The sequence below is a fragment of the Thamnophis sirtalis genome, unplaced genomic scaffold (assembly GCF_051295495.1).
Source record: "Thamnophis sirtalis isolate CommonGarterSnake01/CBP01778 unplaced genomic scaffold, rThaSir2_p1.2 scaffold_7, whole genome shotgun sequence".
NCBI lineage: Eukaryota > Metazoa > Chordata > Lepidosauria > Squamata > Natricidae > Thamnophis > Thamnophis sirtalis.
This window is the reverse complement of record NW_028261387.1, coordinates 61,067,277-61,090,933: the sequence shown is the minus strand read 5'-3', so window position 1 is coordinate 61,090,933 and position 23,657 is coordinate 61,067,277. Positions and strand designations below refer to the sequence as shown.

Below are 23,657 nucleotides of genomic sequence, written 5' to 3'. Positions count from 1 at the left end.
ATGGCATTTTTGAGGGTAACAAGGCATGGAGCCTGATGCAAAAGTTATTAATATTAAATTGCAACTAGGAATAATTAGGGATATTCAATACCCCTAATATACCTTTATATGTGCCAGTTTATTCTAAAAATAACGGTAATTTAATTGATACCGATCCTTTGTAATAATTACAAGTCTTTACAAGTAGGGAAGATTATAGTAGTTTGAAATATTTTGTCTTCAGGAAAAACTATAAATACAATAATCAGAAACCACTGAAAGGTCACAGCAGTCTACATATCTTGGCAGTCATTGGGCTGCTTTTCACTTGGTTATGTTTGCAATTCTGGAAGTTCTTCATACCATTTGGATGCCCGGTTCCTCCTATTCTTTCACACTTTCTCAGTTTCTTGTACACCCTCAATTCAATTCACTGAACAGTTTCTCACGGGGTCATGACTTCAGCTGTAAAACCTCACCAGACTACTGGGGGGAGAAAAAATCTTTCAGAACTATCTGGCTCCTCCTGGCTCCATGCAACCAATACCTATTCCTGTTATTTGAGCTGCATTTCCAGTTGCTGCATAACATGAACTCATGCATTAAAATATCCAATAGACTTCATGCTACTTCCAGGCTAAAGATTATTCCTCTGAAGTCCAAAATATAAACATTAAACATGGATTCATGTAAACTAGTTAACTTTCTAGCAAATAGTTTCTCTGTTCGGAAAAAGGAATGAAATAGTGAAGCCCAAAATCACTATAACCTTATCTTAAAGTGGTGAAGCTTCACAGACAGAAGTTGCACAGTGTTAGGGATGAGATTAAGACTATCTTGCTACATCTGCCTCATCCTGTCTCGTAACTCTTCAATGAAGAACCAGCTGTAATCTGGCTTTGTTACAAAAAGACTGAGTTCTTGATCTCCAAAGTACTTATAAGCAGATCGGTTCATTAAAATCTTTCACTTGCAAGATTTTGCTTCATTTTTATTTTTAAATTATCACTGCAAAGGTGGGAGAAGATGCTGCTAGAATTCTCCGTAGTTTGCCATTCTCTCTTAACTATTGGGTGAGTGCAGATAGTTGCTTTAAGACATACAACATCAGAAGAAACTTCTAATGTCCCTGAACCTCAATTTATACCAATCACACTATTTGATTCTCTAGGATGTTGCTGAAGTTTGATAGCAGTTTGTTGGCCTAGGAACTGTACCTAGGCCACCCACGAGTAAGCATCAAGCACTATTTGAAAACGCTCACATACATGATCAAAATGACTGTATGTGTATAATATAATTACAAAATTTGCATAAAGAAACATCTCACAAGATCACTCAAGAATACAGCAAGAAAGAACAGGGTGTGCCTTTAAAAAAAAAAAGATCCCATATTGTAATCTCAATGAACCTACAACCTGTAAATCGATGTTGGTTTTGGTTTTGCTTCAGAGTCAACTGAAATAAGGTGTCCAGATGAGGTTTGAGATGAGATAACTTCTGAGATAGGACATCTACCTTAGCAGAAGTATATTTATAGAAGTTACTGCCAGGTAGAGTTCTGGACAAATAAATCGATCCAGGTCCCCAAAAATAGACACTGTGATCATGAAATCAACCAGGAATCAATCCTAAAGTATTCGGTTACAATTTTATATTTCTGATTTCATATATAGTACCGTGTTTCCCTGAAAATAAGACATAGTCTTATTTTATTTTTTGAGTTGCAGGAGGCGGCAAGTGTGGTTGCTGCTGTGTTGCAATATATCTGGGGAGGGCTTATTTTAGCGCATGCACTCAAAAGCCCAATTGGGCTTATTATCCGGCAAGGGCTTATTTTCACAGAAACAGCTTATATGTTTTAATGTTAATGGGGATATTTCTATCCAACCCTTGTCATGGTCTGATCATTTCCTCGTCAGGCTTGACTTCCATACTTCTACCCATCGCTGCAGGGAGGCAGAACTGACTAGATGGTTCCGCTCCAGGTGCTTGATGGACCCTGAAAGGTTCCTGATGGAACTTGGGACTTTTCCTGAATCCCTTGCTCACAGCTCGACTGAAGCCCTAGTGGAAGCCTGGGATAGGGTGGCCACTGGGGCCTTGGATCACTTTGTGCCTTTGCAGCCTCTGACCTGGTGTTGATCCTGGGTAGCTCCCTGGTTTACCAAGGAGCTCTGGGAGATGAAACACCAGAAAGAAGCCTAGAGAGTGGTTGGAGGGCCAGCTGATCCGAATCTGATCGAACACTTGTAAGAATTCATATTAAATCCTACATAGTGGTGATAAAAGCGGCAAAATGGCAACATTTTCCCACTCTTATTACGTCCACAGATAACTGCCCAGCCGCCCTGTTTAGGGTGACCCGCTCCTTACTTAACCAAGGAACTGGGAAAGACCCCTTGCAGAGTAGGGTTGAAGAATTTGTTCAGTATCTGCAGGATAAAATCGCTCAGATCCGGATAGGCTTGGACTCTGACTGGGTAGATTTGGGTGAGTCAACGGGGATGAATCTTGTAGAGACTCATGTAGAGACTTGGGATGAGTTTGATCCTGTGACCCCTGAGGGCATGGACAGGATTATGGGGTGACTCAGTGCTGCCACTTGTGTGCTGAATTCGTGACCCTCTTGGTTAGTTTCGGCTTCCCAGCAGGTGATATGAGGCTGGCTCCAGGTGATTACCAACACTTCATTGAGAGAGGGGTTCTTTCCCACTGCCTTGAAGGAGGTGGTGGTGAGGCCCTTCCTTAAGAAGCCTTCCCTGGACCCAGATTCTTTAGCCAACGATTGTCTGGTCTCCAACCTTTGCTTTGTAGCAAAAGTTGTTGAGAGTGTGGTAGCATGTCAGCTTCCCCAGTACCTGGATGAAGCTGCCTACCTGGATCCATTTCAGTCGAGTTTCAGGCCCGGGTACAGCATAGAGACAGCATTGGTCACATTGGTTGATGATCTCTGGCGGGCCCGGGACAGGGGTTGTTCCTCTGTCCTGGTCCTATTAACCTTTCAGTCAATTTCAATACCATTGACCATGGTATCCAACTGCGATGACTCGGGTGGTTGGGAGTGGGGGGCACTGTTTTACAGTGGTTCTCCTCCTATCTGTCAGATTGGTTGCAGTTTGTGTTGACTGGAGGAGAGGGATCGACCCCAAGGTGTGTCACTTATGGGGTGCCCCAGGGGTCGGTTCTCTCACCCTTCCTGTTCAACATATATATGAAACCGCTGGGCAAGATCATCTGTGGTTTTGGAGTATGGTATCATCAATATGCTGATGATTCCCAACTTTTCATCTCTACCCAAACCACCAAAACGATTTCCAACAAGCCAGCCTGACCTGAGCAGAATAAAATAAATGATTAATTTAATTGTTAATTTTAATCTAATTTTTAAATTTTTATTGTTAATATTAATTGGGTTTGTTTTTGGATACTTTATTTAATTTCATTTTAAACTTTTGTAATACATGTTTTTTTTTATGTTGTATGCCGCTCTGAGTCCTTTGGGAGAAGGGCGGCATATAAATCCAATAAACAAACAAACAAATAATCAATGTTATCTAATTTGGATTTTGTTTTGTTTTGTTTATTGTTCATTTTTTAGTGTATACTATGCAGAGTGACATTGGGTAGTATAAATTGACTTAACAAACACATTTACTTAAAAAATATAAATTTACTTATAAATTTACTTAACAAATAAAATAATAAAGTGATGTCAAGAATTGCTATGGAAGTGTTCAAAGACTTCTTGGCCCATTGATTACTAATAAGCTGATGTGCTTCTGTGTCATAAGACTTTTTGTTCTGACAGCAAGATATTGACATGACTCCTTAACTTGAAGCTGATTATGACTAGGATCTTTTTGGGAAAACTGTTTTCTGTCCTGCTTTAAGAAAAGAAAAGCTCAGGCATTATTCTAATCTAGTATTTTTTCCTTTTTTCTTTTACAGGGAACAGGAAGGTAAGGCAATGAAAACAATCATGTTGGGTAGGTTTTTCAGATATTCTTAACAAGCTCTAATGTTGTTCTCCTTTCTTTCTTGATTTATCTTGCTGCAGAAGACTGTATTGAACAAGGTAAGTTTCTGTTGTTAATAGAAAAGTCATAGTTTTATGTCTCTTAAAGGAACGTAGAAACACAGTGAACAACAAAACAAGATTTTCCCAAGATACAAAATAAAAAAGTGTTGTGATACAGGAAAGGCAATAATTCATTTGGCACAATTTCTCCTGTACAGCAAGAACAAAAATCTATGTACTTTTAACAAATACTATTTCTACTAAAAAAGGAAGGATTCATCTATGCCATTTTTTTTCTTTACTGGGAAGAAAAAAATAGATAGGCATAGGCAGAGAGAAATACAAGCTGGCTTAAGTTTTACTGTCAGTTTTATAACATTATTATAGACATTCAAAAGTTAGTAAGTATCATTATTATTAATATGTTTATAAAATCCTTCCTGACAATCTAAACAAGCAGATTTGGAGGAAATATTTCATAGAGGTTTTATCAATGTACTGTAAGTCCAGGCAACTTATCACAGATAAGAGAAATAAGTTGCATTTAACTTGTTAATATAATTAGTATTGCATATCTTTCTGATTCTTGTACTTGTTTTTTTTGTATTACATTTGTATTCTGAATGTATTTTGTTTCATGTCACTTGTTTTCTCTCCTGTGCTGTGACACTTTCTATGTTTTTTGAATGGAAGTATTATTAAGGTTTATTATAGCATAAAATACAATGAAAATAAAGATTGAGATAAGTGTGTGTCAGGCATGAATGATCAGGTGAAGATTCAATTAAACTGATTTATTGCTAATACCTTATTCAACTAACAATTAACACCTGCTTGGGGTTAGGTGAGGGTTAATGGAATTAAAGGGAGGTTGGATTTATCTTGCTTGTGGCGATGTAGGGATTCTAGGATAATCCCTCTTTTAATTCCACTCATTCTCCAACATGGGGAAAGAGCAGGATTAAAAAAAGAGGAGAGAGAGGGGGTGGGGAGAGAGAGAGGGAGAGAGAGGGAGAGGTGTCTGTATATGTGTGTATTCTTCCTCTCTTCCTCTTCAACATAAATACTTTCCAAATTTGATTTCAACATTTTTTACATTAACAATAACATATTCATTTCATTTTAGAACCCACTTTATAAGCACAAAACAATGCATTGGAACTTACATTTAATTACATATGTCAAACCAATAGAAAATTATACTAACTCCAATTAATTTATTAAGTTTATGACTCCAGTTTATCCTGATAAAATATAACATTTTTCTTCTTCGGAATGTTTATAAAATATAAACTTTTCTTAAGAGATTCTCCAATATGACTTAAAAAAAATATGTCAATATGCCAGTTTGATTTTGAAGTGGAGATTCCCGAACTTATTCTCCTGAGGATTGTAGATTTACTTGCAACTCTTCTTATTATAGTTGCACTGGGGACTTGTAATTAAACCTTCTTCATAGTAGGCACTGTTGCTGTCAGATCTATATTCCAAAATTAGGGTTACGTCCTATGTATTGTCAAATACTTGTGCAGTAGCTTCAATTGTTTGATAACTTGCTGTACTTGATTGCATCTTTGGATTACTCACCTTTCTTCCAATTATTTGAATAATTTCTTCCCCTTGTTCCTCTTTTATGACATATTTGGATCTATAAAATGAATTATTTTATTTAAATAGGAGCCGTGGTAGCGCAGTGATTTGAATGCAGTATGGCGCAGTGGTTAGAATGCAGTATTGTAGGCTAATTCTGCCGATTGCCAGCAGTTTGATTCTCACAGGCTCAAAGTTGACTGAGCCTTCCATCCTTCTGGGGTTGATAAAATAAAGACAGATTGTTGGGGGCAATATGCTGACTCTATAAACCTCTTAGAAAGGGCTGTAAGGCACTATGAAGTGGTATATGAGTCTAGGTGCTATTGCTAAGTGCTACTCCTCAAAAATAATTTTTGCAATCTTTCAGTTTTAGATGTATTTGATGTTCTTTAGCTCCCTCCTGTGGTCAAATAAGCAATTAAAATATTTTTGTAGATCATCTAGTATCTATTAGCCAATCAGAATTCATTAAAACCGGAACCATAACAAACAACCCAAAATTGCAAATTATAACTTCCAATGTCAAATAAAGATAGTAAATTCATGGAAATGACAACATGAAACCATAGTTTTTAAAGTCCTTATGATTTTCCATCAAAATTTGAAAAAAATATATACTCCACTCTTCTTTCTTTTAGTGCACCTTCTGCAACTCTCCTCCTCCTCATTCAACAATAATGATGTACAAAAATTGGCACCAATCTTCAAAAAGAAATACGAGACTATGACTGAAAAGAGACTCCTTTAGCTTAGTAGCAATAGCAATTGCTAGCAATTGCCCTTAGACTTATATACCGCTCCATAATACTTTACCACACTCTCTGAGCTGTTTACAAAGTCAGCATATTGCCCACAACAATCTGGGAAGTTGCCCTTTAAAAATCATATGACCCCCCCCCCCCTCCAATCTCCATTTCAGGCTCCATAGGATACTGAACAAAAATCCAACTGCTTTAGCAGAGAGGGCTAAAGATTCACAAAAGATTCGAACCACTTCTAAGGAGTTTTTGAAACATGCACTGTTACTTTTATATAAAATGAACTGAAACAAGGACATTGAAATTCTGTTCGGTCTGAAATTAGTTTTCTGACACTTTCAATTTTACATGTATGTTTTCTAACTATCCAAGTGATGGCAAAATATTGATATCTGTTTGTACATGAATATGTGAATGTCCTAGATTGTTTGGCGCTTAATATCCCATTTTCTTGTTAATGCCTGGCTTCATAAATGCTTGGCACCTAAACTCTAGTCATGTGCACAACAGCAACAGCAACAAACAAACCAGCACTGAAGCATAACACCTAGTTGTTTATAGATACTTTATTTTGATACCACTGCTTCTTATAATCCTTGCTAACCTTCTGTACTTATTCCCTTTCACCACCCTGCTTGCCTTGATTAAGAAGAGGAAGAATGGATAGAGGTGGATGACGGTAGTAGAACCTTTATTTTCATTTTACTTTATAAGTATTTCTTCATGTTACAATAGGAATATTTATTATTCATTCATGTATGGAAGGACCATACTTAACTGAAATATACAATATACATATCAGTAGGACTACTTAAACCACAAACATAACAAAGTCTAAGAATGGGAACTGTAATACTGAGGAAGGAAAATAGTATTTTCCATATAACAAAAGTCATTTTCATGTGTAATAAGATAGAACTGGAAAATCCTAATATTCCATTTCAGGACTGAAAGTTGATCTAACTTAAATGATATCTTGGCACTATCTACATGGTTATCATACAGAAGATTGAATGGATTTATTCTCTATTGCTCATAAAGGAGGCTTAGAATCACTGGCTAAAAATTATAAGTTTAGGCTGCAAACCATATGAATTGTCAGATAGTGGAACAAGCTCCTACACAAAGTTCTCTGTCTGCAACTCTTTTTTGCTTCACTAGATTTTTGGCATACATTAATTCATCCGATCTATATTGCAGAAATGAAAAACTGTAAAATTACCAAAAGGAGAAAAAAATGTTTCTGTCCATTTTTCTTCAGCATTCATTATAATTATGGAGTTCTTATTATATATTATATTTTAAATTTTTTAAAAATTTAAAATATAATATATTTGTACCTTTTTAACTAAAAAGGTACAACTTGCCTATAATTTTCCTTTATTGTATTGGTAGATGTTCTAATATGCTGAACATTGTTTTGCTCTATTCTTTATTTGTTTCCTTAATTTAACAGTTATTCTGTTTTGGAATGCATTGGGAATGGGGAAGTGGGAAGTGTCCACTTAGATGTATCCTGAGGAATCTGCCTAGAATCTAAATATCTAGGCCCTAGATATTTAAAGAGTGCCTTATTGAAATCTCAGATCATCCCAGAATTCTGTCTCCTTTCTTTAATCATCATGAAATACATTTATAATTGAATGAAAATGTAACTAATGGGCATTTTGGAGAGGGGCAGATTTCTTTAGGAGTTATTGGAATCACAAATCAGTGATGGGTAGAACCAGAAGCAAATTGAACAAAGCTCCCTCTTTCTCAGTCACCCCTTTTCAACATCCTCCTGTCTCTTTCTCTCTCCTCTGTTTCTAACATTTTCTTTTCTTTCTTTCCTCATACTGAGGAAAAATATTGCTCCTCTCAGAGGTCTGAATTGCTTGCTTGAAAACGGTCATTGAAATCAGACCAATGACCTCATCAAATTGAGCTAAAGGTCACACATAACCACAGGACTGCTGTTTCCCCACTCTCTCTCTTTTGAGGGGGGGGCTTTGCTCTTTTTCAGCTCTTCTTCTTCTTTCACCAACTTTCCATATCCTGACACTAATATATTCAAATATTTCTTTTTATTGGTTCATCTCTGTATACTTGCATTGGGTGGTTATTCTGGTGTTCTATTTTGTAGAAGAAGATGACGAACAAGTGGAAGAAATCAAGGAAGATGCAGAAGAAGCCATAGCAGAAGGCATGCAGTGATTTTCTGCTAAACCAGTTTTGGGGTGATACTTTTGGGGGATGGGGGTTATGGGTATGACAATATGCCCTTTTACAATGCAGAGATGTATGAGATCTATAACTACATTTTTATAAAGCTTCACAGTTATATATAAATCATTAACGTCCCTACTTCTCCCAGTTTATGTTTCATGGGTATTATAAGACAGCTCAGAAACCGAAGAAAGTAATTTGTGCTTAATGAAATCATTAGCTGATTCCCTTTTCCCATCCCCGGTCTCTTCACCTTTGCATGGAAGCATAATGCTGTTTGAGAAAATCAAGGTTTTGTTGAAACTAGCAATTATTATATCTAAAACAGATAGTTGTATGGATATCCACAACATGAAAAGATAAACTATATATCTAATGTTCTATGCTGACTATGTGTTATTTCCCCTTTCTTTATACATAGGTTTTAAAAGGGGAATACTAACACTTTCACCGGAAGGAACAAGTACTTTGAAATATTTATGAAAAGTAGCATTTTATTAATTGAAAGTCACTTTGATGACTTCCCCTTTTAAAAGGGGAATACTAACACTTTCACCGGAAGGAACAAGTACTTTGAAATATTTATGAAAAGTAGCATTTTATTAATTGAAAGTCACTTTGATGGTATATCTATATTTGCAGGTGCTCATAACATCATAATCTAGTCCAGTTTTGATGTTACAATAAATTAGAAATGGAGATGCTACTAACTCTGATTATCAAACAAACCAGAATGTCAGTAATGTGAGCTTTCTCAGGAATGAGTGGATGAACTGCAAAGCATCCTAGGAATGATTTCAGGCATAGCTTATGAGCAATAAAATGTATCCAGAGGGAGTGGTGGTGTAGCAATGTGCTATAGTGCTAATCAAGTTCTTTACTCCTCTTTTAAAATAGAACCAGAAGAGCAAGCTAAAGAACAAGAAGAAGGTAAGTAAATAGGAAATACCTGTATGTCATAACAGTCTGAGTGAGTGATTGGCTGAAATTCTCAGAGCTCTTATATTAGCTTAGGCTGAGCAAAGATTAGCTCATATGTCATATTAGACTTGTTTAGCATCCATGGATCAAGAGGACCAAGAGAATGACTTTAAAGCACTGTGAAGTAGTATATACAGTAAGTCTAAGTACAACGAATGGAGACATGGTTTTTATTGTTTATTTTGTAAACTAGTAATCTTCTAGTTGGGATGCAACATTAAGTTGGCCTCTAGATCAGAGATCTTAGTATGCATACAATAGCTTCAGCATGCTTGGGGTAAAAACTGATTATGGTATACTAGCCAAAATATGGCAAAACAGACCAATATACCCTTTACTGTTAATGGGAAATGTTGCTAGTTACATGGCTCTTGTTAAGACTGGTAATTGTCTTCTCCTTCTCTTTACTGAGACAGAGACCACTTTAACAGTTAGTGAAAGCCTCAACTCATCAAAGTCATGATGGGAGTGGAGGTCAATTTCCATGAAATCCTCTAGTAATGATTAGACATATAGAAAATTTTGATCTAGAATATAAAGGGGAGTAAACAATAAAGAACTTGAATTAATGAAAGGGGGTTTGGGGGGGGGAGAGAAAAAAGTGAGGGTTTTTTTCTTACCACTATACCACTATACTACTACCACATTTTGTTGAGCATTTATTAGTCCTTTTTGTATGATACTGCTTATCCACAAAAGAAATAGCATGGTGTTTATGATGTTTTATAGTTTTGTACTTGTTTTTATTGCAGGGGAATCAAAGCCCAAACCCAAGTAAGTACATATGCCTTGAGTGTTATGTTACCATAAATATATTAAAATATAACTTGTTTCTAGACTACATTTTTGTCATACAGTTGCCTCGCAACATTCAATGAATTTTATAGATTTAGATGAGATGCCATTACGTCTCATGTATAACCTGCCCATGTTTTCCCATTGGTTCTGTTCTCTTTTTTTCTTTCATAAAAATTTGAAAAAAGAAAAAGATAAAAAAAATTGACACTGGAGCTGTTGTCTTCTGTGCACTTTTTATGTAGTGGCAGCAGGTCTTCCATTCTATAGGTAACCTTTTAAGCGAATAATGATTCACAAGAGGGTTGCAGTGGCTCCTGATGTGGCTATTTATGCAGCCAGATGCTCCAGAAAATCACAAGACTCTGGGAACCCCTCATAAATCAATACATGTGGGTCAGCCAGGCAAGGACACCCCCATAATCAATGCATGTAGGACAACAAACATGGCTATCCTCATGCTCAGCTGAGACCAATACTCAGGTTGGAGCTGGACTCAAATTGTTGCCAAAACTAATGTGCCATCCATACAACTACATCATTGCTCCTCAGGGTATAGTTGGCCTGTAAGGAAAATAGAAAATAAGGAGAGAAGGTTTCTAAGGTTTGATTGTTTAATTACTTCTCCCCATAGCAGCATTCCAGAGAACAAAACCCAGGCAAAAACAGAATAGAGACATAGACATGATGACTGAAGTTGGAAGCCATAAATATCAGCTGTCCTACCCCTGTTGTCTCTTAGCTTGCTTTCTCTTAGCTGCATGTCACTCAGATGCTTTAATCTGTCCTATTTAGCATTGATTGCCCCATTTATAGTATAGCTGCAACCAATCCATTTCACAGTCCTTTAGACCTGAAATCCTCGGGTGATTAACTAAGCTTTGGAGCAACCTGATACAAGGAGATCCCAGAGTGCTCTGCATGCAGCAGCTGTCTTGGGATCCTCCATTATCGAGATGTCATTGCAGCATCAACAGCTGTCTGCACCAGCTAAGCTACTAAGTCTTTTTAGCTCCATATTCTGTGCACCTTCTTGCAATCTTGCAATACTTTTATCATCTCGTCTAATCTCTGCTATAAATGGCAGGACCTTCATTTGCATTCTCAATATATCCATAAGTTGATAGACTTTAGATCAAATTAACCATAACCATTAAACACTGGAATGATGTGAGTTTCATCTCCTAAGGTCAGGGTATCAACTATCCTTGTTTCTTATTCTCTCTGGTCATCAGATGAGTCATTTATTCCTACAGTGAGGGTTCTGGTTGCGCTTAGGCTTCAAAAGTTTGATAAATGATCAGGCAGCAGGTTGGCTATCTTAAATTCCTATGAATGTATTTATTCTATGAAATTGTGATTGTCCTTTATATTCATAAATATAAACACAGTTTTCAAGCTAAACCTCCTCTGGGCATTCACATAAAAATAAGGTGTAATTCTCTACTTTGGAAGAAGCCCTTATATTTCTGTTGTAGGCTTATATACTAACTGGGAATAAATTCCATTGAAAACAGTAGATTCCCCCCCCCCCTTTTATATGTATTTTATATAAGTAATTGTGTTGTTTAAAAATACAGTGTTCAATAAAACATTGAAAATAAAACAAGATAAGACCAAAAAATAAAAAGAGTCAATGTAAATGAAAGAAAGTAGTCTTTTTTATCATATGAAAGAAAAATTCAAATTGTAAACCTCATACTAAACAGATATTTCTATTTTTAAAAATATATAGATAGAGGTATTCTATTAGGAGGAAATATTAGGAATTGTTCTGATATAAATAAAAATTGAGACTAAATGAGAACAACATTTACCTTCAATTAAATGATTCTTCATGATTCAGTTCTACATCAGCTTTTCAGATAATGCTGTTTCCCATACTATTCAATACCATTGATTAAAAAAAATATATACCAATGTTTTACTACAGGAAAGCTAACAACTAAAACCCAAAATTGCATGCATTTCTTTGCTGTTGTGTTTCCTTGTTTGTATTATTTTATATATCTTGGGAAAGTGTCTTCATTTTATTTTCAATAAAATTATGGTTATATAGCTAATCAACATTTTTAAAAAATGAATTGCATAACTCAAAATACACAATCTTTTAAAGTAGTTCTGGAAGTTATCTAAATTTTTTTAAAATGTCAGCTACAGAAGGGATGAGACAGATGGAAAGCAGTTGCGGCTTGCAGCCTTAGATGAAACCCTCACAAGGATAGTATTCCAATGCCAGATATGAAGTTATTACAGCTGCTCAATACTTCATCTAAATCGGGTAAAGAGAAATAAAACTGGAATGACAGGTGGAGCCATTGCAACCATTGTGACGTTTCATTTGGTGCTTCCTCCCCCCCCCCAATAATTAAATAAATTGAAATTACAGAGACATTGGCAATCAGTGTAAATAAATAACCACAGCAATGAAATGGTGACCATAAACATTATTTAAATAAATTAATAAAAATAAAATTTGCTTGGGGAGTTCTGAGACCAGCTATTATATTTTTAGCCCTATTCTAGATTTCCACTGTAAATAAGATGGTTTTATTCCTTTAACATTTTGGATGTGATACTGAGACTTTCCTGTTTTTAAGAAATATTTTAGTCATGGACACATTTGGTTAAAATGTAAGATAATGCCCTTTAAATGGCACTGTGCAATTATTTCCTCACAGCTAAAGAAAGATTTTAAAACATTTTTTTTAAAACCTACCAGTAAATGCAACAAGAATTTTAGGAAACAATGAAGTTACTCTAAATTTTAATCATTCTTGTTTACAAAAAGAACTATATCAATGTCATCCAATTAGATAAACATCACATGATCTAAACTGTTTCATGTAGCTTATAGTTAAGACAATTATATAATTGAAGGCTTCTCCAAAATAAAAATAAAAATCAGTTGTAACAAGCAATATGTAAATTATACAGGTATTCACCTACTTCATGATGTGCTATTTTCTAGATTAAATATTTTTTTATCTCAAAAGTGACAATGAATTTATTTCCTTATGTGCAGTTTACACAATATAAAAACAATATTACAGTGTATGAGTTTTGCCTATATTGTCTTGGATAAATTTATTTCAATTTGGAGATTAAACTCCTCAACACCAATGGGATTACATTTGGCCTAAGGATGTAAGAAATGCAACCGAATCCATGAACTCGTAGGTATGCAGAAAGAGACGGAATAAAATCAAGGTCAGGTATTGTATGATCCCATTTTAATCTGTGTTTTCCTCTAATTTCAGGTTGTTCACGCCTAATCTGATCCCTCCAAAGATCCCTGATGGAGAGAGAGTAGACTTTGATGTGAGTATTCTTAGGCCATTGCCAGGGCCCAAACTAGTTCTTTCTTACCACTAGAGGTCCTTGAGAGAACAATGCCAAATCTTGCTCATGCTCTTGTTGCCCTGCAGGATATTCACCGGAAGCGAATGGAAAAAGATCTGAATGAATTACAAGGTCTAATTGAGGCGCATTTCGAGAATCGGAAGAAGGAAGAAGAAGAGCTGATCTTCCTCAAGGACAGAATTGTATGTTGGAATTTCATACTTTTCATTTGGACACTCTTTATGGTCAGACCCAATTCTCCTAACCCTCTTACTAATTATTTAACTGTTTTATCAAAGTCACTGATTTTGCAGTTGTTCATACATAGCATCAAGACTGGGTTTATTAACAGCTTGTAATGGATGATTATAACAATCTGTAATTCTAGGCACAATTCTTCTTAATAGGGAAGGATTGAGAACTGGATCTCACAAGCGGCAGGCGAGTGTGCGAGTACACAAAGCTTCATTTGTGCAAGTGTTGGTGCACAGGTGAAACCATCTCCTCCCCCCCCCATCACTGCCACCACTGCCAGTTCATGGAGCAGGAAAGTTGGGAACCGCTGTATTAAACGGGAAAGAAAATTGCAGATCTTTATTGCTAAAGCAATTCTATACATTTCTATACAAGAAATAATATTCATAGAGAAATGTATGTCCTTAGTAAGTACATTCAGGGCACCATGAGCCAAGGTGGCGCAGTGGTTAGGGTGCAGTACTGCAGGCCACTTCAGCTGACTGTTATCTGCAGTTCAGCAGTTCTAATCAAGGTTGACTCAGCCTTCCATCCTTCCGAGGTGGGTGAAATGAGGACCCAGACTGTGGGAGCGATATGCTGACTGTAAACCGCTTAGAGAGGGCTGAAAGCCCTATGAAGCGGTATATAAGTCTAACTGCTATTGCTATTGCTAGTTATAATATAGCATCTTTATTGCTAGGAGAAATGATTTGCAATTAATGTCTTGATTTATCTGCAATAATAACTTTTTTGCCACTTCAATTGAACTGACAAAATTGTACTGCAAGTGTCAACAGTTCTTGTCCCTTCTCCATTGACAGTATCAAATTTTAACATGAATCCTAAATTATTGGGCCACTGTTCAGGAAGCTATATTAAAAATTAAGCTTGCTTTATATAGGAGCAGCGACGAGCTGAACGAGCTGAACAACAACGGATCCGTAGTGAGCGGGAGAAGGAACGCCAGGCCCGTCTGGCTGTGAGTCTATCCAACATTTGTGGTTTAGTTTCCTAAGTGTTACTAGTGGAAGTAATTTTCTTTTCTCACTCTCAATAGTTATCAATAATATCAGTCAGCAAACATTCTGGGTTAATGCTTAATATTCCATTCACACTGACTTGCCAAAACATAACTGAATTGTTTTCACATTAATGTTTAACTCAACATCAAGCTGAACTGTTTTGGGAGGTGACCACTGGCTTTGATACAATTATTGTCCCATAGTTATTGTATAAAGATATGATTAAATACCACATGATACACTATTCACTTGATTTTCTTTTAATTCAGAGAAAAGGATGGTGCTAGATGTTTGATAATATAAATTGCTACATTTATAAAAAATAAAGTGCTAAATTTTATCAGCTGGTAATAATTGACCAATTACTGTCTATACTTCCAAATACATGACAATTCTTGTCCCATTTATATTTGGTTCTGTAAGAGTTTTGTACATCCAGTCTGATCCTTCAATTCTTTTTCTGGGAACTGGAATCTTAAATCTAATGCTATTCAATTCATAGAGAGAAAAGCCAATTGTAACTATTAAATCTTTTTCTAATTGTCTTTTGGTGCAGTTGGACAACTTAAACAAGAATTAATTCAGAATTATCACTGTTCTGGCTATGGCAAGAATTAGACTGCATTTATTTGCTATCGTCTTCTTAGTGGCATCTATTGGGTACACATTTGACTTTATTGTACATTCTCTATTCTTCTGAAATCAACGTCTCCTTTTTTGGTAGGAAGAGAGAGCTCGAAAAGAGGAAGAGGAAGCCAGGAAGCGGACTGAAGAGGATGAGAGGAAGAAAAAAGCTTTCTCCAACATGCTTCATTTTGGAGGCTACCTTCAGAAGGTGGGTATATGACTGTTGTAACAGTCCATTGCAAAAAAAAAAAAGTTGTATAAACTCTGTATATATTAAATTATAGGGATGATGGCACATTTCACAAATACTTGTCATTTAAACAGAAGTATATTATATCTGAGTATATTATATCTGAGTATAAAATGATGCAATCTGAGCTATTTGCTACCCATATTTTAATTATCCAGTTTCTAACTACAAATTCAAAGCCTCTCCTCCCCAATTATTTTAATTCTTCTTTTTAAAAAACTTTTGAACTCAATTTGATTTACCTGGTCCTTCAAACAAAAGATCTGTTTGGAGGAATTGCTGTGCTTTGTCAAGCAAATGAAGGTCAAAATTCATAAATTTTGAACTCAGCATCTTCCCTCTCCTCTTGGAAAGATCTGCACTAATATATAAAAATAATTTCACACTCGCAATGCTTGCCCTTTGAAACTTTTTTTTATCTTTAGTTTTAATCCACATAACATTTTGCCCGTGAAATGGCCATTTAATGCATAGGTGACTTCTCAGATTCACCCCTGGAGAGAAGCAATTTGGCTGACCTGGACAGCCGCTGATGTCACTCATGAATTGGTTTCTTTAGACAGAGAAGAAAAGTGGGAAGAAACAAACAGAGCGGGAAAAGAAGAAAAAGATCCTCACTGAGCGCCGTAAACCCTTGAATATTGATCATTTGAATGAAGACAAATTGAGGTGAGAGGGGAGCTCATTCCTTGGTCAGAAGATATTGCTGGAGGGTCTTCTTTTCTTCAGGAGTGCAAAGCAAGAAATGAGAGGAAAACTGGATTTTACCTGCCATTTCTTCTATTTCTTAGATATGACGTATGGCTGGGCACATAGCAAATGTAGTCTAATTTCTGTCACTAATGTCACTCTCTCTCTCAGAGGATGGCATGATCATGTTACAACCGAAAAAAGAGCTGATGCTGAACCATTTTCTAGTCCAAAGATAAATAACTGTAAATCCTATGTACTTTGGTTATATTGATGCATACCAAGCAGTTTTGCATGGCTGTAGAATATTGGGGGACAAAGGGCATAAGAAATACTCTAGAACAGAGGTGTCAAACCTGGGGCATTACATTGATGTCATGTGTCATATCGTTTTTCCTCCTTGGTGGAACTGGGGTGGGCGTGGTCTGCATGTGATGCATCTGCCAATTTGACATCCCTGCTCTAGAGGCACAATAAAAGTAAACATACACTCAGTCTCTGAAAAGGGGCGAGGAATCTATGGTCTTCCAGAAATTGTTTAACTGCAGTATGGCAAATTTAACTCCAACGTAGGCAAAGTACAAAGCCAAGCTGGTGTTCAAATGTGTATATATATATATACAGCACAAATACAACAAAATGTAACAAAAAGGCAACAGTAAAAATATTAGGTTTCTGCCTGGATGGTCTCTTGTGACGAGCCGAAGGACAGAGAATGGAAGTAGTGATCTTCCTCCCATATTTGGGCATACTGGGGGGGGGGGGTTGTAAAAAAATCATTCATATATATATATATATATATATATATATATATATATATATATATATATATATATATATATATATATATATATATATATATATGAAAGGAAGGAGAAGAGGAAGGGAAGGGTTAAAGGAAGGGGAAAGGGAAGTAGAAGCAGAAGAGAAGGGGGAAGAGAAGGGAAGGATGAAAGGAAGGGGAAGAGAAGGGGAAGGAAAGAGATATGTATGTATGTATGTATGTATGTATGTATGTTTTTTTATTTGTGCTGATAAATAAATAAAGGGAGACTTTGTGCTTATCAGCACAAATAAAAAAACACAAATATAACAAAGGCAACAGTAAAAATATTGGGTTTCTGTCGTGATGGACTCTTGTGACGAGCCGAAGGACAGATGATGGAAGCAGTTAGCTTCCTCCCATAATTGGGGCTTACCAGGGGTTGTAAAAAATCTTATATATATATATATATATATATATATATATATATATATATATATATATATATATATATATATATATATATATATATATATATATATATATATATATATACATACATACATACATACATACACACACACACACACACATACATATACATATACATACACACACACACACACACACACACACACACACACACACACACACACACATATATATATATATATATATATATATATATGTATATACACACACATACATACATACATACATACATACATACATACATTAGAGTTCCCTAAGCAAATGGCCAAAAAACCTTGGTTTTAATAAAGCTGAATAGGATCAAATGTTGTTAGTATTTAGATTGAAATCATCATGGAAGTCCAGGACAGAGGTTTACACTGGGAAGTAAAAAAAAAACCCTGGAAGACAGCAGTAGCAAACTACTTCTGTGTAGTTGCCATGAAAACAATAGGGATGTGTTCATAAAGACAACCAGAAGTCAAGCTCAAGTCAAGAGACTCTTTAATTTTTCCCAAGTCAGGGTTAGTGTATACCAGTGGTAGTCAACCTGGTCCCTACTGCCCACTTGTGGGTGTTCCAGCTTTCATGGTGGGCGGTAGGGGTTTTGTCCGATACTGAAGACTTTCCTTTTTTTAAATTTAATTGACTTCCCTACTTTATAAATCACCATTATTATGGAACCGGTGGGCGGTTAGAAAATTTTACTACTAACAGAGATACAAAAGTGGGCGGTAGTATAAAAAGGTTGACTACCCCTGGTGTATACTAATGTTTTTCTCATTGTGTAACTTATCAGGGTTTTGACATGTTTACAGTTTGTTAAACAGAATTGTCAGTTTGACTGCCCACAATTTGCCTTAAGAGATGCCAGCAGGATTATATCTTAAATAGGTGCTACATAATTGTACTGATGACTGGTTGGGCGTCAGGCCGGAGAATGTACAGTATTGCTGGCATCTGAGCTAAAAAGAAAAGACCGCTAGAGGGTGCAAAGATCACATAGAAAAATACACAACTTCAAGAGACTGGTTGAGGGTTTTAGAAAACACTGTGTCCTGCCAAGGGTGGACCACATTACAGAAATAATGATGGAGAGATTTTTCTCTCTCTTTGTTCTTTTCCTTTTTTTTTATTGTTTGTTTTAGTGTACTTTCCATAATAATTAAGGGGAGGGAATAATTCTCTACCTCTTAAAGAGGTAGTACAAATTAGTCTACTGTTTGGAAAGTGCATCAGACTTCAAGGTTTAAGAGGACTTTTGTATGAATTGCTTCTACAATTCTTCTATGGTTTACATGGGCTTTTAGGAGTTGTGATTTCCAGATCACAAGAACCAGATGTGTAGACTGATGAAAAAGAAGGAAACAATAGGTTGTCAAGTTTTCTTCTATAGGATTGGACTTTTATATGGGCCAGAAAATGTGAGGAAGCAAGTGCTTCTTACAAGGTTATCCCAAGGAACCAACCACTGAATACTGTTTACCATCTTAGATACTGCTACACTGGTTTGTTCAGGCTGTTCCCTACTTATCAAAAGGCTGAATTCTGAAAAAACAGTCAGCATATGAACTCATTAAATTTGAATGCAATACAAGCTCCATCGTCCCTTCTGCTATGGTGAATGGCCATGCTAGCTATAGTTCATGGGAGCAACATCTAGACCAGTGGTTCCCAAACTTTTTCAGTCCACCACCTCCTTGGTGCTACAAACTGGTTGTCAGTGCCCCCCACCCAGTGGTGGAATTCATTTTTTTACTACTGGTTCTGTGGGCGTGGCCTGGTGGGTGTGGCTGGGGGGTCATGTGACTGGGTGGTTTGCACGACGGAAGGAAGATAGTAACACTAAAATTTAAAACTAACAATTAATTGCACATTTATTCAAAATTCAATTTAAAAACCTTTTTAGTTAACATTAATTCAACAAAATTGTTAAACATGATCCAGTGATACCAGCTTTTCAAAGTCTGATAGTCATTTTTCAAGAACCTTAGTAACTAGTAACTTAGTAAACTCAGTAAAATTTAGTAACTACTTTACTGTTCAGTAAATTCTGTGTAATACAGTACATGCCTGATCATTCACACACACACACCGCTGTCTTTTGTTTTTCTTCAAAATAACAGGGTGGGGTGGGGGGTAGAGAAGGAAAAAGTCTTTGTTCTGTGGTATCTGCCATTTCAGAAATGCTCATTAGACTGCCCCGCGTGATCAATCTTTCCGTATTCCTCAATATATTGGTGCCCAGCAGCTGGTCAAAATCCTAGTAGTACTTATGGAGCTGTAGATTATACTATGGCAAAATATAAGCCTTGCAGCTCATGTGTACTCATACAACATAAGAGTGATGCCATTCATTATCCAGGTTTATCTGTGACAAAGGTCTCACTGTGCATAAATATCAAGATAGGAAGGGCACTTTATTAAAAAAAACTGCAGTGTTTTGACTCCATTTGGTTATAAAACATCTTGTTTGACATACTGAAACATTTAGACAGCATTTTATTCTAATATGGGACATTTTTCTATCATAATTTTGTTTTGCTTTGCTTTTTCCTGTATGTGACATTATCCAACTTTAGACAGTAATTAGACCACTTTTTTATTTACTTTTTTAAAAACAGTATATGTTGGAAATGCTTATCCCTTTCCCACAATCTCCCCTATATTTCAGCCTTTAATGAGATTACTTTGCAACTCAAAGTTTAAGAAACCACCCCAAGTGCCCTTCCTCCCGCTCCTTGCTTTTTAAGGCCACCTCTACGAAAGGAGCGAGGACGCAGAGAGGCGCTAGCCTCCCTCTCTTCCCCCCCACCACATGTTTACTTGTGTTGCATTTCTAAGGTGGGAGGGGTAGAGGCAGGCGAGAGTGGTGCGTCCGTGTGGAGTGGGTGCAAGAAGGATTGGGGGGGTGGCTCCGTTGCACACGCGTGCTGTGGTGCAATCCTCATGGAGGCGGCTCACAGCGCAGTCCCGGAAAGGAAGTCAGAAGTAAAGCCATTAATAAAAGCGCGAGAGAGGCAGGCAGGCAGGCGAGCGCTCTTGTGCAGTGACATCGGACTTGCTGCGTAATGTAACACCAATTCCCAATCCCTGAAATGCAGGCCCAAGGACAGCCCCGTTCAGTCCTGCATCTCTTCTCCATGCACAGGACACGCAGAGTCATATCAGAGGAGAAATGCAGGCAAAAGGCTCTTCTCTTCTTTCTCTGCCCTCCTTCCCCCTCCCCACCTGACATCCTTGTATGGCTCCTGAGCGAGCAAGCAAGCAAAAAATCCTTCCAGTCTTTGGGACGTTAGACTGAATTTCACCCCTGCTGGTCAGATGACTGGCGGTCAACAGAGCCCCAGGCAGAATTGTGCCCTGTGAGGGGGCCATCTCCACACCTCCTTTGCCTCTTAGCGTCCCCTGCTGCCCCCTTGCCTCGTAGTGCCCCCTGCCGCCCGCTTGCCTCTTAGCACCCCCCTAAGTTATCCCACTGCCCCTCAGGGACAGTACTGCCCACTTTGGGAACCACTGATCTAGACCAACATGCTTCCACTATGTATTTCACTTAATTTAGAACTAACATGACTACTACTTTTACTAATGTCATGTCTTCTCAAATCAGGGAAAAGGCCAAGGAACTGTGGCAGAGCATTCATGATCTTGAGGCTGAGAAATTCGATTTACAGGAAAAGTTCAAAAGGCAGAAATATGAGGTAAGACTAAGCATCGATATCAATTTCTTTACAGCTCTGGATTCTATATAGGGTAATCAAATGTCACTTCTTACTAAGACTGAGTGAAATTAAAGTAGAACTATTAGATCATTTGGGAGCTTTGTAGAACTTTTTTAAATTTTTTGAGAACATTTTCATAATTGAAGTCAAGTTATGTCAATGTAGCAGCATGCATTATTAAAAGATCTGTAGTCATGCATAGCCTACTGTGCTGTTAACAATGTACACATTCTACAGGACACAAATGCAAGCTATGCATCCATAAAAGTTATCTTGGTATAGTTATCTGCCCAAAGAATTTTTCCATTTGACCTGGAAATGAGCTGTCAGTGAATGATTGCAGATGTCTCAATGAAACTTGCTGTACAGCTGAACACAGGCCTGTGATTCAGTACTGCCATTTGAACAGTGCAAAAGTTTTCATAACTGTTTTTAAAACCACAAAGCAATCCCCCAACAAGAAAACAGTGTTTCCATCCCTCTCTGTAATTAACACAAGGGAGCTAAATGGGAAGATGGTTATTCTTTTAAATACATGATCCCTAATTGGCTGGGATCACCTGGGCAACTGATTCAGGAAGAAAAAGAATTGTTTTTATGCTCAATTAACTTCCCTTGCTTTGAAGAATATTATTGTGTCATGCCTTCATGAAATACTGTAAATGACAAAATCCTTCATTGGCTGGTATTATTCACATTTCTGTGAGCAAGAAATATCAATCAGGAAGTGGGTGGACTGAAGCAGAATGGACAAAAGGAATCATGGTGATGATTAATCTCAGAGAAAGTTGAATATTTTCCTCATTTGGGTGTTCTAGTCATATTTTCTTTGCACTGAAATCACTACTGAAAATGAAAATGGACAAGCTTTCAACACAACCTTGGTATTTACTCCCCCCCCCCATTTATTTTCACTACAAAATGACATATTTCTTTCACCAAATAAGAACTGACGGGCATGAGTAATCTGACATGACTCATTTGAAAGACAATCTAGATTTATTTCCATTTGGAATCAACATGATAAATCAGCACTGAAGATCTCTTTACATGAGTGAAGTTACTTCTGTGCTTCAAGTGGATACAGTTGAATAGGTGGGAAAAATAGTTTAAACCTGCTTTCCCTGAACTGAATAGTTTTATTTATCTTGGACTATACCTATCAACATTTCTCATTGGCAAGGGCAATTCTAAGATTTGTATTCCCAATGTATGTGGGCACCCCAGGTTAGCAAAGGATATTTTAGGCATAGGGATAGGAGAAAGGCCTTGAGAAATGGGGTAAAAAATGCTGCCTAGATAACAGTCAGATAAGAGAGGGCCTAGCTCACATTGCGCAATGCACAGGGAAAGAGGTGGATAAGAAGCCCTCCCTAGCTTTTCAGGCTGTAAAAGTGGCAGTAGGAGATTTGAACCTTCAGACTTGCAAAATGGATGTCAGCTTTCCTAGGCAGACCAGACAGGAAACAAATTCATTGTAAAGCTTCATTAACATAATCTTGCAAGTCTGAAGGCCCATTTTGCAAATGTGAGGTTTTCTACAAACCTCAAGACATTTCTAACTTCTGCCTATATAGATCCATTTTGTCTACATAAGAATTTATATCAAAAGGAGACTCTAGAAAGAGTGCAGAGAAGAACAACAAAGATGATTAGGGGCAGTGGTGGGTTGCTAACCTGTTTACTACCGGTTCACTCGTGTATGTGCACACACTCATGGGCAATGCTTCTGCGCATACCCAGAAGCATCCGAGAGGGTGGGCTGATTCTCCCACCACTGCCACTTCTGATGAGTGGACTGGAGGCTAAAACATATGAAGAATGGTTGCAGGAACTGGGTATGTCTAATTTAATGAAAAGAAGGACTAGGGGAGACATGATAGCAGTGTTACAATATCTCAGGGGCTGCCATAAAGAAGAGGGAGTCAAGCTATTCTCCAAAGCACCTGAGGGTAGAACAAGAAACAATGGGTGGAAACTAATCAAGGAGAAAAACAACTTAGAACTAAGGAGAAATTTCCTGACAGTTAGAACAATTAATCAGTGAAACAATTTGCCTCCAGAACATTGGTGGGATTGAAATTTTTTAACTACAGGTTCTGTGGGCATGGCTTGGTGGGTGTAGTATGGCTTGGTGGGCATAGTATGGCTTGGTGGGTGTGGCATTCCCACCCTATTCCAGGAGAAGGTTACTGCAA

At 37.1% G+C, this 23,657-nt stretch overlaps 1 protein-coding gene across 6 annotated transcripts in view; it reads left to right on the top strand.

Annotated features, from left to right (window-relative positions):
- TNNT2 (troponin T2, cardiac type) overlaps window positions 1-23,657 on the top strand; it is a 33,198-nt gene that overhangs the window by 6,659 nt on the left and 2,882 nt on the right. For 3 of the 6 annotated variants that reach the window (XM_087720191.1, XM_087720192.1, XM_087720194.1), the window contains 11 exons: window positions 4,040-4,057; window positions 7,001-7,030; window positions 8,477-8,536; window positions 9,457-9,489; window positions 10,293-10,314; window positions 13,596-13,656; window positions 13,764-13,880; window positions 14,816-14,893; window positions 15,661-15,771; window positions 16,373-16,482; window positions 21,348-21,438. In XM_087720191.1, the coding sequence (XP_087576317.1) occupies window positions 4,040-4,057; window positions 7,001-7,030; window positions 8,477-8,536; window positions 9,457-9,489; window positions 10,293-10,314; window positions 13,596-13,656; window positions 13,764-13,880; window positions 14,816-14,893; window positions 15,661-15,771; window positions 16,373-16,482; window positions 21,348-21,438 (731 nt within the window). The remainder of the gene's footprint in view (window positions 1-4,039; window positions 4,058-7,000; window positions 7,031-8,476; window positions 8,537-9,456; window positions 9,490-10,292; window positions 10,315-13,595; window positions 13,657-13,763; window positions 13,881-14,815; window positions 14,894-15,660; window positions 15,772-16,372; window positions 16,483-21,347; window positions 21,439-23,657) is intronic. The other 3 variants (XM_087720195.1, XM_087720196.1, XM_087720193.1) reach the window with 2 other exon arrangements.